The sequence below is a fragment of the Chiloscyllium punctatum genome, chromosome 15, assembly GCF_047496795.1.
Source record: "Chiloscyllium punctatum isolate Juve2018m chromosome 15, sChiPun1.3, whole genome shotgun sequence".
NCBI classification, from domain to species: domain Eukaryota; kingdom Metazoa; phylum Chordata; class Chondrichthyes; order Orectolobiformes; family Hemiscylliidae; genus Chiloscyllium; species Chiloscyllium punctatum.
The window spans coordinates 33,823,800-33,841,198 of record NC_092753.1 but is presented as its reverse complement, the minus strand read 5'-3'; the positions used below and the strand labels follow the sequence as shown (position 1 = coordinate 33,841,198).

The following is a 17,399-nucleotide window of genomic DNA, read 5'->3' as shown; positions in this document are numbered from 1 at the left end:
ATTTATGCAATTAATGCTTCTTGTGGAGTTTTTTGTGTGTCTTGGTCTTGTATTTTTACCCATCCTTCAATTCCCTGAAATGATGATGGTGGATCTTCTCATTGAACTGCTGCTATCACAGTAGTGACATAAAACAGCAATAGTGCTGCTGAGGAAGTTGGAGAATTTCGATCTGTTGCTTGTAAAGGTGCTCCAATTGAATTACCAAATTGAGATGAAGTGTGACTTTCTGGAGGATTTGGAAGTGATGCTGATCCCATGATCTTGCTGCTTTTGTGTTTCTCAGTCAGTTGAGTGACTGGAAGATCAAAATAACCATGTAAATTTTGTGTCATTATTTTTTGAATAAATATAGCATGGGCAAAATGAATAAATGAATCTGTGATAAATGACTGTTTTGCAATGCTGTCGTCCAATAAGTGGTACATGTTGCATATCTTGGATCCTGATCACCATGTACCTAGGTTCCTGAGCATTTTCTTTCAGATACTGCTGAACTAAATCTAGTATAGTACTAAATTACATATCCAAAATTTCAATGTCTGATAGATCTGCAAAGATTCTGCTCAGTGCAAAACATCTTTTTTTCCTGTCCTCATTTTCCAATTTTCCTTTCATAATAGATTAATCAGAATAGTGAGCTGCATTGTAAACTTAAAATGTATTCAGAATAAACTTTAGTGATAGTGTCAACTCTACTTTGGTTACTGAACAGGATACAGATAAAATATAGAATTATGGGACTTCCTACTTTTACATAAACAACATATTAAGAAGAATCATGGTCTGCTACTACATTGTTAGTCTCACCCCCCCCATTCATTTCCCATATCCCTGCAATTAGTTTCTCCATCAGGGATTTATCTTGTTTCTTTTTGAAAGCTACTATTGAATGCGTTTATTACAAATAAAAAAAAAATTTGAATGTGTTAAAATTGATGAGATTTTCAAAAATTGAGCTTCAGCACAAAGGAGAAAATATAACATTCAGTCCCAGTCGAATTATCAAACAAGCATTGATTTTACATACCAACGTAATTGCATTTAAGATGATACTGAGTGCAATCTGTTGAATCAGCATAAAATTCTAGTGAACCTAATTTACAGATAACTGACTTACTTATGACAGGGGCACACTTTATCCCTCAAATATATTTGATCAACAGAAATTAAAGCTGGACTTTATAGGAAGGTAATTCTCATAAGAATTTGAAATATGTTAAAAGAACAGAGGAAGAGATGCCCTTGAGCCTCTTACACCATTTAGTTAACTTTTCTGCCTTTTCTCCAAACCCCTTGATATCCTGACCTAACAAAAATCGATAAGGAATTGAATTAATTATTTTAAATTTCTTTCAAATAGATCATTACAGAGTGGATTGCTCTGGGCTTTAACTGCATCTCAATTTATCACCCAAACCAAGGTTATTGGTGGTTGCGAACTAAAACAGTTGTACATTACAGTGGACAGGTAAGGACTTGATTATGTCAAGAAGCTTAAATTCAGTTATTATTTGAAGTCACCTATCATGTGTCCCTCTTTTCATTCTTAATGTTAGAAGTATCACCCTGTAATGTGTGGACTGGAGCTGTTTTGTACTATATTATGTTATTAGTCTAGAAGAAATTTTATCAATTTAAAGCTATATATTTCATCCCATCACTTTTCCAAGGGCTGCTTGTGGTGAATTGGAGGGTGTACAATTCTTAAGAACTTTAGCATTATGCTGTATAATCTCAGATATTGACTTTTAAAGAATCTGTCCCCTTCAGGCTATTGAATGTAATCATTATAACATCTTCGGTCAATTAAGAATTGATTGCACTTGTCACTTTGTTACTCTTGAATTCGGTATTTTCTATTTCTGGGTAAGTTATTGTAGATTAAAAAATAATATTTAAAAGTGCTTTCATTTTTTAATAAAGACACACTCAAAGCTTTATTTATCATATGTTTTCCCTTACCTTTAATAAAAGTATTGCTCATACAGCATTTATTATCATTGTACCACTTTGTTCTAGTGATCTGTTTTCTTTTGAGCCAATTTGGTGGGCCCTTGAGTGGGTATGGAATGGAAGGAAGCAGGGTAAATCCAGGGATGAGGGTCTTAAACTGCAAGATTACATGCAAAGATATGGATTAGGAACAGGAATAGGTCATCCAATCCCGCTTGCCTGCTCCACCATTTGATAAGATCATGACTGATGTGATTGTGTGGCCTCAACTTCACTTTCTGCTATCTAGTATACCCTTTGACTCACCTGTTAGTTCAGAATCTATCTACCTCTGCCTTAAAAATATTCAATGACTGCCTCCACCACTCCTTGAGGATGAAAGTTTCATAGAAACATAGCCTTCTGTTAAAAAAGGTCTTCCCTCATTCCTGTTTTAAATGGAGTACCCCTTAGTGTCCCCTAGTTCTAGTCTCGCACAAGGAGAAATATCCATTCACCATCGCTGTTAAGTCCCTCAAGATCTTGTATATTTCTAGAAGAATCATCTCTTATCCCTTTAAAGTTAATAATACAATCCCTTCCTTCCAGGAATCAGTTGAATAAACTGCTTTAAATTCATTTATATTTTTCCTTAATTAACGAGACCTAAATGGTACACATTACTCTAAATAGCGTTGTACAGCTATAGTATAACATCCCTACTTTTACATTCCATTCCCCTTGCAACAAACAACAATATTCCATTTGCCTTCTGAATCACTTGCTTTACCTATATGGTAACTTTTGTGATTCCTGTACCAGGACGCTGAGATCTCTCTGTCCCTCAGAGTTCTGTAATCCCTCTCCACTTCAATAATATGTCACTTTTCAATTCTTCAAGTTATTTGGAAGAAGCTGGTGGTATTCTCATTGAGGTAGAGGAGATTGAGGAAAGGTTGGATATAAGGTTATGACAGGATTAAATAAAGTAGACAAAGAAAAGCAGTTCCCTTTAGCTGATGGCATAGGTGCAAGGGGTCATGGATTGATGGTTTTGTGAAAATATTCAAAGGTGCGAGGTGAAAGAATTTTTTTACTCAGCCAGTAATGATCTGGAACTTGTAGCTTACAAGGATGACAGAAGTGGAGATGTTCAAGTTATTTGATAAAGAAAATTAGGTGAGCATTTGAGGGAAGTGAACATGCGAGGTGATGGGGATATTCTTTGGGATTGGTACAAACTGGATTGCTCCACCGAGAGTGGAGTAGACTTGATGGGTGGGGGTGGGGGGTCTCCTTGTGTGCCAAAATGACAATGTAACTCTTCAGGCCCAGACACAGTGAGTTTTCTGCTTATGGTCCTCGTGGGGCAATGGTAATGTCCCTACCCATGGACTGTGAGGCCTGGGTTCAAAGCACACCTTCTCCAGAGGTATGTAATAACATCTCTGAAAAGGTTGATTAAGAAAATAGGTCCTACAAGTATTGTCACTTCCTGGAGCTACTGGGGGAAATTGATAGCTACCAACCCTGGGAAGCTGTTAATAAGGAGTCTGTGTTCCCAAGTTCCTTCTATTGCCCTTTTCTGCCTCCATTTTTCACCCACTTTAGAGAATGTAATTGTTCCACATTTGGGTTGCATCTGCACCTTTCAAGGGCTGGCTGTTAAGGATAACGTGGCTGGAAAGTTTAGGAACTCTTTCCTGGTCAGGAACCCACTATTTAAAAAAGATGAATTCCATCCTAGGAAACTGGGTCAGAGTTATAATGGTGATGGAGGTGGTGATGGAGGTACAGGCACAGAGTGAAATATGACCTTGTCTGGGATTTGAATCCAAGTCTTAATCTCTCATCTGGATTTGCACTTTTACTTACTTACTTGAGAAACCTCTATGTTTTCGTACAATGTATGCTATAGTCCCTCGTCACTAATTTGCATTTCTGTTTCCAGATTTTTCCCTTTGACTGAGGCATGTCTGCACACAATTCAGTGCATTGCTCCATCTCTTCTCCAGGAAGATAAAAATCTTCTTGTAACACAGTGTGCTGCAAAACTTTCTACAAGCAAGGGCACAGATATTACCAACCTTAACGGTCAGTGTTTTGTTTTTAATTTTAATATCATAAAATATTTATTGTCTTTTTTTAAAAAAAGCCTTACTCTTACTCACTCTGAATTTGTGATTTCAAGCTGCATTCCAAACTATTGAGTACATAATTTTGGTTGACACTTCAGTATAGTCCTGAGAGACTGCCGTAGTCATTTTTCTGATGACGCATTAAACCAAGTGGACAATGTAAAAGATCCATTGGTATTATTCACAGAAAAGTAAAGGACTGGTATTCTGGCAAATGTTATCCCTCAATCTACATTGTTGAAAATTAATTTGTGAACATTTGTTTAATTACATTCATAAGATGTTGGGTTGCATTTTTTTTAGACTAAATGAGTGCCTATAAGTGAGAGGCATTGTTGCAGAGAGCTGGTCAGGTTTTCTTCTGCAATTATATTCTCGGCTTAGTACCATTGCATGCACGGGTGAAATAAAATAGGTTTTATGGGCAGATGTGCAGGACATTCTGCAAACTCTGTAGGGACCTTGCGGGCTTCATTTCCCAAAGGGAACCTGGTAGCGTATCACCTTTCACTATTGGCCATAGTGGATGCATGGGCAATGTTGTTGTGATTTTTGGTATATCATTATCCTTGTCTTCTAGGAGTATCTCTTATCACTGACAAGCCAAGAAGAGAGATGATTTTCTTGAGGGAGGTAATGTACTGGATGGCTGCAGCAAACATTCAAGGAACCTGGGAGTGATGCTGAATTTAAGCATTGCAGCAAACTCCTAGGTAGTAGGCCTACACCTGTAGAGGTGGTTGTGTCTGACACCAACAAGCTGGAAATTGAGCATGTGAAACTCCTTCCTGTCCCAGAATGTGGCTAGATGATGTCACAAAGCACTGAGAGCCACATATGTGTATTTAATGGTCCTTTATATCTAAGGAACCCAGTATTTGCTGCAAATCCAACAGTTTGGGCACTGACTGGCGCTTTGGATATGTGGTGAACTGAACAAACTGAATTACTTTCCTGTAGAGCCATTGGTGAACTTAGAAATGTACTTGTGGATCGCCAATTGGGAGCTCATGTCCCCATTTGAGATTTGAAAGAAACCGCTGACTAGAAGGTTCAATCTGCTGTGATCTTCAGAACCATGGGCCTAGTACTACTTCATAAGTCACGCATCTGCAGATCTTCATATTGGAGTTGGCGGATGTCAGTGATGGTATCCCTAGTTATACCAAAACATCTCTGATGCTTCCATTTACTCGTCTGCAGATAGCTGCTATGTCTTCAGAAACCCCTGTTTCATAACTTCTTGACCCTCCTGAAGACTCTGGTTCCTTCCTTCAAATACTAGTTGCTTTTTCATAGCTGTAGCTCTCTGAGTCTCTTATTTCTGTCCATTAAAATGACCCAGACCTTCCGGTGGCCTTCCACTTTAACACACAGTCATGTTCCCATGATAACATTTCTGAGGCAAGCCCGCTACCGTATTCCAGCAAGCCTCAGCGCAAGCTCAAAGAGCAGCATCTCCTATTCCCTGTGGGGAGACTGCAGCCTCTGCGACACAATGTTGAGTTCAATGATTTTAGAGCTTCATTCCATTCTTCTATTTTTTTTTAAACCCACTCCAAAAGTCCCCTCGACACAGTGAAGAGCATCCTCCATATCCGTCATAGGTTTTCCTCTTACTCATTTTGCCATGAGCAAGATTATTGTAGTCTTGATCATTGCCGTGCTTTCCATGGATGCAGCAAATTAAACTCTCATCCATAGCCCAAAACCATCCTTTTAAAGCATTTAAAATCCAGAGAATTCTGGTACGGGAATTGAACCAGCACTGTTGGTGTCACTCTGAATCACAAACCAACCATTCAGCCAACTGAACTAACTGACATTCAAGTAAGAAAACTAGAGTTTTTGACAACTTTTAAAAAAACAAATACTTCAGAAAGATTAGTGGTGTGTGGACAGTACAGAGATGAAGTGAAAAAGGAAATCAGGATAGCCAAGAGAGGATATGAAAAATAAATTGGCCTGTAAAATTAAACAAAATCCAAAGGTGTTTTATCAGTACATTAATAGTAAGAAGATGACGAAGAAAACGGTTGAACTAATCATAGATGTACATGGTAAAATGTGCAGATACAGAAGATGTTGTCAGGGTGCTATGTGAGTATTTTGTCTCTGTATTCACTAAAGAGAGGGATAAAGCAGACCTTCTAGTTAAAAGGAATGTGCAGTATTACATAAAATAAGCCAAATGAAAACGGAAGTACTGGAGGTACTGACCTCCTTTAAAGGTGGACAAATCACCAAGTCCGGAAGTTAGTTAGAAAGTAGCTGATACTCTGGCAATCACACATTCCAGTCCTCAGTGGATACAAGCAAAGTATCAGAGGATTTTACGTCTGTAAAAGTGCCAGTTCCAAAAAGGGTGCGAGGAATAGGCCAAATAATTATCAGCAGGTCAGTCCAACTTCAGTGATGGACAAGTTACTGCAATCAATATTACTGTTACTTGGAGAGGCATGGATTTTAGTGGTTTGGTTAAGGGAAGGTTGTGTCTTACTACTTCAATTGAATTTTTTGAAGAAGTAACCAGTCAGATTGATGTGCATAGTGCATGGATTTTGGCTGCTTTGATTTTAGTCATGCATTTCCAATTTCCAGTGTGGCAGACTGTTTAGAAAAATTAAACCGCATGGAATGCAGGAGAATGTGGAGAATTGGATCCAAAATGGTCTCAATGATAGGAAACAAAGGATAGTAGTTGACAGATGATTTGCAATGAAAACCATTTCCAGTCGTCCACAAGTGTTCAATTTTTGATCCCTTGTTATTTGTGGTAATTATTAATGATTGTAATTTAAATTGGGGAGGCATGATTGGAAAATTTGCATGTCACGCAAAAATTGGCCTCGTAATTGATAGTGAAGAGGATGGCTGTGCACTACCTGATGATATCAGTAATTTGGGTGAGTGACTTGAAAAATTACATATGAAGTTGAATCTGGAGAAGTGCAATGCTTTGTATTTGGAGAGGCCAAAAAAGCAAGGGGATACAAATAAATGGGAGACGATTGAGAAGGATAGAGGATTTGAGTGACTTTGTAGTGTATGTTGACAGATCCCCAAAGGTTGCAGTATGGGTAACTAAGGTGACAAAGGAGGTATGTGGGGTGCTTTCTTTAATTAGGTGAGCGACTGACTACAAAAGCAGGGAATTAGTGTCAGATCTGTGTAAAGCCACAGCTGGAGTCCAGTATACGGTTCTGGTCACCACATTTCAGAAGAATATAATTGTTTTACAGAAAGTTGAGGTTTACAATAATTTTGCCGGTGCTTGAACTATAGCTGTGAGGAAAGTTTAGATATGCTAGAGTTATTTTCCTTTGAACAAGTTATGTTAACTGGTGACCTTAATCAAGGTGTACAGAATAATAAGGGACTGAATAAAGCAGACAGGAAGGACTTGTTTCACCTTCTTAGAGATCAATTCCATGGGACAAAGATTTAAGGTGATTGGTACAAGGATTAGAGGGGATATGATGATTGTTTTCCAATTCATGGTGGATCAACAGATGAGTTATAAGAGCATCAGGGTCTAGAAACATTGTACTGTTATTCAAAAAGGGTGAGAAGGATAAGTTAAATAATTATTGGCTGGTCAATCTGTCTTAAGTGGTGACTGAGATGGTAGTCTGAATGGCCTCTATCAGTAGTGTAGCTTTTCTATGGTGTATGTTGCTAATGGAATAGATGTCCCTGCAAGTCACCATCTGGGAGAAGAAAAGTAATCTTTTAAAGTGTTTTACAAAGGAAAATTGCAAGGGAATTAAATAAAATCACAGGACAAAAGAGGCTATGAAGCCACTTATAATCTGCATAACCTTGCTCTCAATTTTTGTCATGTCAACATAGCACATAAGCTTCTATTCCTTTCTCTGTCATGCACTTATCTAGCTTCTAATCTGAGATTCACCTCAAATATTGCTTGTACAATGTGTTTTACGTTGTCAGCAGATTGGGTAAGAATGATTCCATGAATTCCTTATTGGATTTCTTAGTGATTACCTTCTATTCAAAGTTTTACACCCCCTCCATCCCTGATAAATTGCTGTTTTGCATAAATTCTGCAGGTCATTTCTATAACCTGTTACTTTATCAAATACCTTTTGGTCATCCTTGTTTACTATACATCCACTTCATTACTTTTGCATGTATTTTCTGTTATTTCTTCAAATAATTCAGTAAGGTTAATCAAGTTGAAGTTTTCCTGCTGAAATCCTTGTTGAATATATTTTAATGCATTTTCAGTTTCTAGCAGTTTTTACATTCAATTTTTGAAAAGTTCCAATATTATTTTTGCCATCCACATTAACTGGTCTGTAATTCCTTGAATTTGTTCTATTTCCTTTTCTAAACATTAGCTTACTGACAGTCTACTGGCACAATTTCCTTTTCTGTTGAATTTTAGAATGCACATTCTATATATAGACACACCAAAAAAGTGCTTCAGCTGTCTTCTCAAGCTTCTTTCAGAATGCAGAAATGCGTTCAATCTGGACCAGGTGAGCTTATGAGTCTCACTGGTCCATATTATTGCCATTTGCCTGCCATAACCTATGTGTTTAGCATGTGCATTCCCAACATTTATTACCCATTCCTAATGGCCCTAGAGAAGTTGATTGTGAGCTGCTTTCATGCACTGCAGCAGTATATTTGTTGTAGATGCATCCACAATGCTGTTAGTTGGGAGTCCCAGGATTTTGACCCAGGGACAGTGAAGGAATGGCAATATATTTCCAAGTCAGGATAGTGCTGTTAGTGCTGTTCCGTGTATCTGCTGCACATGTCTTTGTAGGTGATAGAGATTGTGATTTTAAAAGATGCTGTCCAAGGAGCCTTGGTGAAATATCTGCAATATATTTGTAGGTAGTATTCCATCACACCTGACTTGTGCCTGTAAATGATGGACCAGCATTTGGGAGTCAGGAGCTGTGTTGGTCCTGTCGGATTCCGAGCCTTTGATCTGTTCTTGTAGCCACTGTATTTATACGGGTAATCCAGTGCTGTTTCTGATCAATGATAAACCACGTCCTCATTGCTCCCCAACCATGTCAGAAGCTGAATCTGGGGAATTCAGCGATGGTAAATGCCATTGGATACCAATGGGCAATGACTAGATTCTCTCTTGATAGAGATGATCATTGCTTGTTACCTGTCTGACGTGAATATTGCTACTTGTCAGCCCAAGCCTGGATATTGTCCAAGTCTTGTTGCATTTGGACATGGGTCGTTTCAGTCTGAGAAGTTTCAAATAGTGCTGAACATTGTACCATCATCAGCAACAGTCCCACCCTGACATTATGTGAAAGGAAGACAATTGATGAAGCAGCTGAAAACAGTTGAGCCAAGGGCACTCCCCTGAGGTATTCCTGCAGAGATGTCTTGGAGCTGAGATGACTGGCTTCTAATTATCTTCCTTTGTGTCAGATATAGCTCCAATTAGTGGAGAATTTTCCCCTTGATTTCCATTGATTCCAGTATTGCAGTGGCTCCTTGATTTCACACTGTCAAATACTGCCTTGGTGTCAAGGGAAATCACTCTTGCCTCATCTCTGTAGTTCACCTCCTCCTTCCATATTTGAACTGAGGCAGTGGGATCTGGAAATAATGACCCTGGGCATTACCCAAACAATATATGGCTAAGTTAGATTTGTGTTGTTTTTTGTGTACAGGTCATACCTAGGCAATTTTTCACATTACTGGTTTGATGCCAGTGTGCTACTTATACTGGAACTGCTTGACTAAGGGCACTTATAATTCTGAAACACAAGTCTTCAATACTATTGTCGAAATATTGTCAGGGCCGAGAGTCTTTGCTATCTACATTGTCTTCTTGATATCAAAGTGGAATGAATTGACTTGGCTGAAAAATGGCACCTGTGATCCTGGTGACATCTGGTGACAGTTGCAAAAGCGTCACTGTTATTTTTTTGAACTCATGTACTCTGACTTTCCCATCATTGAGGATGAAAATATTTGTAAAGCACCCTCCTCCAGCCAGTTGTCTAATTTGTGGGCGGCACGGTGGCACAGTGGTTAGCACTGCTGCCTCACAGCACCAGAGACCCGGGTTCAATTCTCGCCTCAGGCGACTGACTGTGTGGAGTTTGCACATTCTCCCCGTGTCTGCGTGGGTTTCCTCCGGGTGCTCCGGTTTCCTCCCACAGTCCAAAGATGTGCAGGTCAGGTGAATTGGCCATGTTAAATTGCTCGTAGTGTTAGGTAAGGGGTAGATGTAGGGGTATGGGTGGGTTGCGCTTCAGCGGGGCGGTGTGGACTTGTTGGGCCGAAGGGCCTGTTTCCACACTGTAAGTAATCTAATCTAATCTTATCCATCATTACTCACGACTGGATGCAGCAAGACTGCAGAATTCGGAGTCAATGTTGAGAACTCCAGGACAATTCTTTCCCAACTTTATACCAGTGTGCCATCATCTTTGCTGGATCTGTCCTGCATTAGAGCAGAATGTCCCCAAGAATGGCCATAGCGTTGTCTGGGACAGTGGCTGTAAGATAAAGTTCTAGAGTATGACGATATTGCAACTAATGGTGCTTGACTCGTATGTGAGACAGTTCTCCTAAGTTAGGCACTAGGCCCAGATGTTAGTAACGAAGAAAGAAAAACAGAATTTGCTGTCAAAGCTCAGCAGGTCTAGCAGCATCTGTGGAGAGAAATCGGAATTAATGTTTGGAGTCCAGTGACCCTTCCTCAGAACACTTATCTGATGTTCCTTGGACTCTACTATTCCATCTGTATTGACTATGAGATTACAGTTTCAGACCTTTTCTTTTTCTTCCCCCTGCGTTTGTTTTACCTGTGGCTCTGCTGTGTCATTTTTTTAAAGAAGTATTTTAAGGATCATTGTGATGCTGTGCAAAATTTAAATCTCATTGTGTGCCAACTATTTTGTTTAAATATTGTATAAGATTTCTCTAATATGACAAACTTGCCTGGTTCTGAATGCACAAGGAGTTTCGCACACCAAAAGTATAAGTCTACCATTGTAAAAATAAAATAAATATGTTTAGCAGTCTAATTCTTGAATTAAACTTTGTGCTTTGTTTTATTCAGCAATTTTAAAGCAATTTTGTGTTACGTTTAGTTATATATGCTAAATGCTGCATCTTGCTTGTACTGATTTTGCAGGAGGGTTTGGATGCCTTGTTGTTATAAATAGCTGCCTACAGAAAGGAACCAATGTGGAAGATCACCATATAGATGGCCAGTTGTTTATAGATGTATTAAATACAATTAAGGAATGGAGAAGCTATGAAGAAGAAATATTTTTGTTTGATTGGTAAGTTAATCATCTAAGCTGTTACTTTTTTTCCATTTTACTTTTAAAAAATGTAAATATTCCACATGGAAACTTTGTTTCAACAGTAATCACTTCAAAAATGAATTGGATATACTTAAGTTTGCCTTGCAAACAACTGTTACGGATAGCAAAAGCAATGTGTTCGTATAGGAATTTGTCATTTTAAGACTGTTAACAAAGTAAATCTTAATGAAGAAACTTTACAAATATTGAATTGAAACAAGAACTTTTGCATAATAATCGCAAAACTGCAGATTCTGGAAATCAGAAACAAAAGCAGAAATTGCTGGAAAAGCTCAGCAGGTCTGACTGTATCTGTGCAGAGAAATCAAAATTAACATTTCGGGTCTGGTAACCCTTCCTCAGAACCGATGCCAGCTAGGAACATTTTGGTTTATAAGCAGAAGATTAGGGTGGGACGGAGGGGATGAGGAGTAAACTATAGGTAGGGACAGACCCCACAGAAAGAAAAGAACAGTTGGACAGACAAAGGAATTGATAATGATCTGGCTGGGAGGCTGAATAGTTGTTAATGGAAACTGTTAGTGGCTAACGATAGGTGTTGTGTAATAGCAGACCATGTGATAAAAGGCCTGGTGTGTGTAGTACGGGGCTTGGATATGGGACAGTTCAGGCCCTAAAATTATTGAACTCAGTATTGAGTCTGGAGGGCTGCAGGATCCCCAAGCAAAAGATGAGATATTGTTCTTCTAACTTGCCCTGAATTCGCTGGAGAACTGCAGCAAACCTGAGACAGAGATGTTGACCAGGGAGCAGGGTGGTCTGTTAAAGTGGCAGGCAACTGGAAGTTCAAGGTCTTTTTTGCAGGCAGAATGTAGATGTTCTGTGAAGCAGTCACCCTGTCTACACTTCGTTTCCCCAACGTAGAGGAGACCACATTGTGATCAGCGAATGCAGTTGGCTAGATTGTGAGAAGTGCAGGTGAAGTGCTAATTCACCTGGAAGGTATATTTGGGCCCTTGGATACTGAGGAGGGAGGAGGTAGATGGGCAGGTATTAAATCTTCGGCAGTTGCAGGGGAAGATACGTGGGGCTGTGGGAGGCGTGTTGGGAAGTTAAAGAAGAGTGGACCAGGATGTCTCGGAGGGAACAGTCTGTGCAGAAGATGGACCAGGGACAGGAAGGGAATATGTGTCTGGTAATGGCATCTCACTGCAGGTAGCGGAAATGGCAGCTGATGATCTTCTGGATGTGGATGCTGGTGGGATGATAGGTAAGAACCAGGGGAACCCTATTGCTGTTGTGGGAGGGAAGAGAGGGATGAGACAGGGCCGGACCTGGTCGAGAGCCCTGTTGACAATGGTGCTGGGGAATCCTCAGTTGAGGAAGATGGTGGACATTTCAGAGATTTCAGAGCCTCCCTTTTTGAAGTTGGCCTCATTGGAACATATGCGATGGTGGCAAAGGAATTTGGAGAATGGAATAGAGTCTTCACAGGAAAGAGTGCGAGGATGTATAGTCCAGATGCGGGATTAGATGGGTTTATAGTGGATATAAGTGGCCAGTCCATCCCCAGAAATGGAAACAGAGAAAGGGAAGGGAGGAGTCAGACCAGATGGATGTGTTTTTCCTTGTTTAAAAACTTATTTGAGACAGGTTTGTATCTTTACAAACAGTATGATGCTACTCATGATCACCAGTCTATTTGGTTCAAAACTATAGACCTTAATGGCATAATATCTTGATTTTGACATATCACTCTACTTTAGTCTACAGTACTGTGGGAACTTTATATGACTTGGATAAGACAGGGGAGGAAAACATTCTGTTCTTCATGTGAACCATGTGAAATTTAGCCTTTCAAATCTTCTGCTGAAACTTTATATTGGTTTTTCAAAATGCTATATTTATTAGATTGTTATTGATGTACCAAGACTCTTGGCAAAGGCATATTGGCAAATACAGCAGGTTTTTTTCACTCTTGTCACAGTCTTTAAATTTCAAAGATGCTCAATTAACTGTAAAATACATTTGGAGATCCTGAGGCCATGAATGATGCTGTATAAATGAAAGTTATATTGTTATGCCACTAATACGCTGCAACTAAAATTGAATGATTAATCTTCTTTCTGGTACATTTGGATGTGGAAGCTGGGGTCATCCAGAGAGCTAAGAGAAAGTAAGGACTGCAGATGCTGGGAATCAAGCTTAAAAATGTGTTGCTGGAAAAGCACAGCAGGTCAGGCAGCATCAAGGGAAAAGGAGAATCGACGTTTCGGGCATAAGCCCTTCTTCAGGATTGTTTGATAGTAGCTTGGGATCTTTAATCTCCACTAGAGAAGATTGATGGAATTTGATTTAGTTTCTGTTCAAATTGTAGCAGCTCTAAATTATGAGGCATGATTATATACAGATCTCTGATTCATAGACAAGATTAGAGTTTCCGCCCAATTCTCGTTGACTCTAATTTTGTTAGAGCTCCTTGATGCCACACTCCATCAAATGTGGCCTTGATGTCAAGGTCAGTCACTCTCATTTGGACTTGAGCCTTTTGCTCATGTTTGAAGCAAGATTGTAATGAGGTCAGGAGCAGAGTGGCTCCAGCGGAATACAAGCTGAGCTTCAATTAGCAGGTTATTGCAAAGTAAGCACTTTGATAACATTGTTGATGATATATTGAAAAGGAAGTCTATATTCATAATATTTTTACTGAAAGCATGATTTAAACATTTTAAAATGTTAGGTGGAGGAACCTTGACTCTGGCTCAGATTGTTTAGGGAGCACGAATTTTGTAAACTTTTTAACATCTCTGATTTCTCTGCAGTAATTTGAAGTGCGCTGACTCCACTTTGCTTGGAATCAATGTGGAAATTTTACGCTTTCTGAGATTGCTGATCAAACATTTTCCAACTTCAGTAACAAGTGAACAGTGGGACTTCATCATGTGCTCTGTTTTGACATGGTTGGAGGTGAGCTTTAGAATAATGACTGACTGTGACTCAAGGACTGAAATTGACTTAATTTGTTGATTTAAAAGTGATAACATCGTAGAGTCATAGAGATTTACAGCATGGAAACAGACCCTTTAGTCCAACTCGTCCATGCTGACCAGATAGCCTAACCTATACTAGTCCCATTTGCCAGCACTTGGCCCTTATCCCTCTAAACTCTTCCTACTCGTACTCATTTAGATGCCTTTTAAATGTTGCAATTGTAACAGCCTCCACCACTTCCTCTGGCAGCTTATTCCATACACGCACCACCCTCAGTGTGAAAACTTGCCCCTTAGGTCCCTTTTATGTCTTATTCCTCTCACCCTAAACCTACGCTCTTTAGTTCTGGACTCTCCCACCCCACGGAAAAGACCTTGTCTTTTTATGACATCCATGCTACCTTGTGATTTTATAAACCTCTATAAGGTCAACCTTCAGCCTCCAATGCTCCAGAGAAAACTGCCCCAGCCTAATCAGCCTCTCCCTGTAACTCAAACTCTACAACCTTGGCAGTATCCTTGTAAATCTTTATGAACCTTTTCGAATTTCACAACATCCATCCTATAGGAGGGAGACCAGAATTACATACAAAATTCCATAAGTGGTCTACCAATGTCCTCTACAGCCGCTACATGAGCTCCCAACTCCTATACTCAATGTAATTTGTGACAGATTTTTAACCCGCAAAAGAATCAAGCGTTATGGGGAAAACTGGCATTGAGGATGATCTTTTCAGCCATGATCTCATTGAATGGTGAGTAGACCCGATGGGCTGAATACTTTTGTAGTCTTGTAGATTGCATCATGCACATAGGCAAGGACTTAAATTACAGCATGATATACACCTTGGTCCTAGGCAGACCGCCGAATCAAGTTTGTTTTTTGACTTGAATATTATGAGCAACTCATTAAGCATCAGGTAAACTTTGGTAAACATTGGCCCAGATTTTGAGGTAAGAGTAATGGTGAAACCATCAGTGTTATTGAGCAAATTGAATGGCAATTTGCAGTGTCGCACATGGGCAGTTAAACAGAGAAATCACTGTGTTGTCCTATTTGCCATGGGTCTCCACAATCTTTCCTAAGATACTTTATTGGCTAGATAGTGTTATCTGGTCAAATAGTTGGCATTCAAACTCATGAAAGATGCAAAAGATGTTAAATACTTAACCACTGGACACTCATTAAACAAGGGTGTGGCCCGGTCATGAGTAAGTGAATTTTTAATGCCATGACTTTCTTCCATGCAACCTTTCTGGTACTGAAAGTGTACTTTTATAAGTATGAGTTCCCATTCCTTTGGCTTTGAATTTGTGCTGCAAAGTTTTTCTTTCCAGTTATGTTACTTCTTAGTCTGATATTTTATTTCTTGCTTTTTTTAAAATAAAATTTTACATTGAATTAAGTGTTTAATTCTAGCATCTCTCTGATGCTCAATAAGGATTCTTCAATTTGATTGGTTAAAGAGGCATATTTTTGCATCCTCTGTTCACACAGATCTCATGTCTTGTTTAAAAGGCTGTGTATTGCATCAAATTTCCAATGATTCTAAGCTGCCAGACAAAAACCAAGAGTTAAAGCTGTAACAAGCGACGAGCATTGTTCATTCACCACCAACTGCAAAATCAGGGCTGTTTCGTTTAGTAGAATTTGAACAATAATGAATGCTGTTAAATTATGTCAGTCAGTAAGCAGAAATATTTTTTTTAATTGACAATTGATTTGGTTTCTGTTTCTCATCAATATGACAACAAATATCGTGATTAATTGCTTTTTTTAGGTAATGTCAAACATTTTATGCTGCAAACGTCTGACATTTTGGTTTGTACTCTTCCATGAGACATATAACTGAAGTTGTACCTGAACCTCACCATTCCAGCATTCTGTTCTAGAGATACAAATGACAAATAAACATGAACTATTAACTATATGACCATTCTGACGCCAACTGTCTGCCTTCCACTAGCTTTCTTACTCAAGTTTGTTGCTTTTTGCACCACATCAAATGTATTCAAAGAAGAAACTTCGCTTCCTTTAGCATATTGTGTGCAGCTTTTCTGTGCTTATACATTCAAATTGATGACAATTTATGCAATGTCTTTAAAACAAAGAAATATTCCATTGTGTTTCATAGGAAAGTTATAAAGCAAAGGATCACAAACACATCAGAGCTATTAGGTGAGATGACTAACAGTTTGGTCAGAAAGGTGGGATTTTAAAATGTATCCCAAAGGAGAGAAGCAAGGTAGAGGTTGAGAGATATAGGGAGGATGTTCCAGAGTTTGGGGCATAGACAGCTGAATACTTAGTCTACAGTGCTGGAGTGTTTATAATTGGGAATGCACAGGAGTCCAGAATTAGAGGGCACTTATATGAAGGGTTGATTGGTTGGAGGGGATTACAGAGGTAAGATGAGCTGATGGTGTGATAGGATTTGAAAAAATGAATATTTTAAAATCAAGTGATTCTTGACTGCGGGTTAAATTTAGACTAATATGCGTAGGGGTGGTGGAGGAACAGGATTTGCTGTAAACTAAGCCACTGAGAGCATAGTTTTGGATGACCTCAAAGTTTCATTGGCATAACAATATAAAAATCACGTGATAATATGATGACAATGAAAGCTAACACAGTACATAATGAAACAGCTCCTGGAAGCAAGTAAGCTTGTGCCAGTCTCAGTGACTGTGCTGTGGTGCCAGTCACCATGGCTGTTCTGTGCCCCTTAGTACATATAGTGTGCGAACCTCAAATTTTTTTTTTGTTTTGAATTGCTCCTTTTTCAGGCTGTTTGGTGAAACTCTATCCTTCAATTCCAGTCGCGGTGACTCTGTTCTGCGCATTCATACATTTAGTCCCAGGATCTCAATTTTGTTTTTGTCAAAACGTAATAACTTGAGACTATTCTGAATAAATAAATCTCTAATCCTCTCTTATTTCCCTCACTGATTTAACTAGTTGTTGACAGTGAACACAGCCTTCATATCTTTGTGGAGATTAATGCAGCCTTTTATTTCTTACTATTTAACATTTCTGAAAAGACAGAATATTT

The 17,399-nt window shown here is 39.0% G+C and overlaps 1 protein-coding gene across 1 annotated transcript in view; it reads left to right on the top strand.

Moving 5' to 3' along the window:
* The window catches only part of ltn1 (listerin E3 ubiquitin protein ligase 1), a 134,832-nt gene that overhangs the window by 86,278 nt on the left and 31,155 nt on the right, over positions 1 to 17,399 (top strand). The window contains exons 18-21 of the mRNA XM_072584941.1: positions 1,364 to 1,471; positions 3,887 to 4,029; positions 11,221 to 11,371; positions 14,179 to 14,323. Coding sequence (XP_072441042.1) covers positions 1,364 to 1,471; positions 3,887 to 4,029; positions 11,221 to 11,371; positions 14,179 to 14,323 — 547 coding nt within the window. The remainder of the gene's footprint in view (positions 1 to 1,363; positions 1,472 to 3,886; positions 4,030 to 11,220; positions 11,372 to 14,178; positions 14,324 to 17,399) is intronic.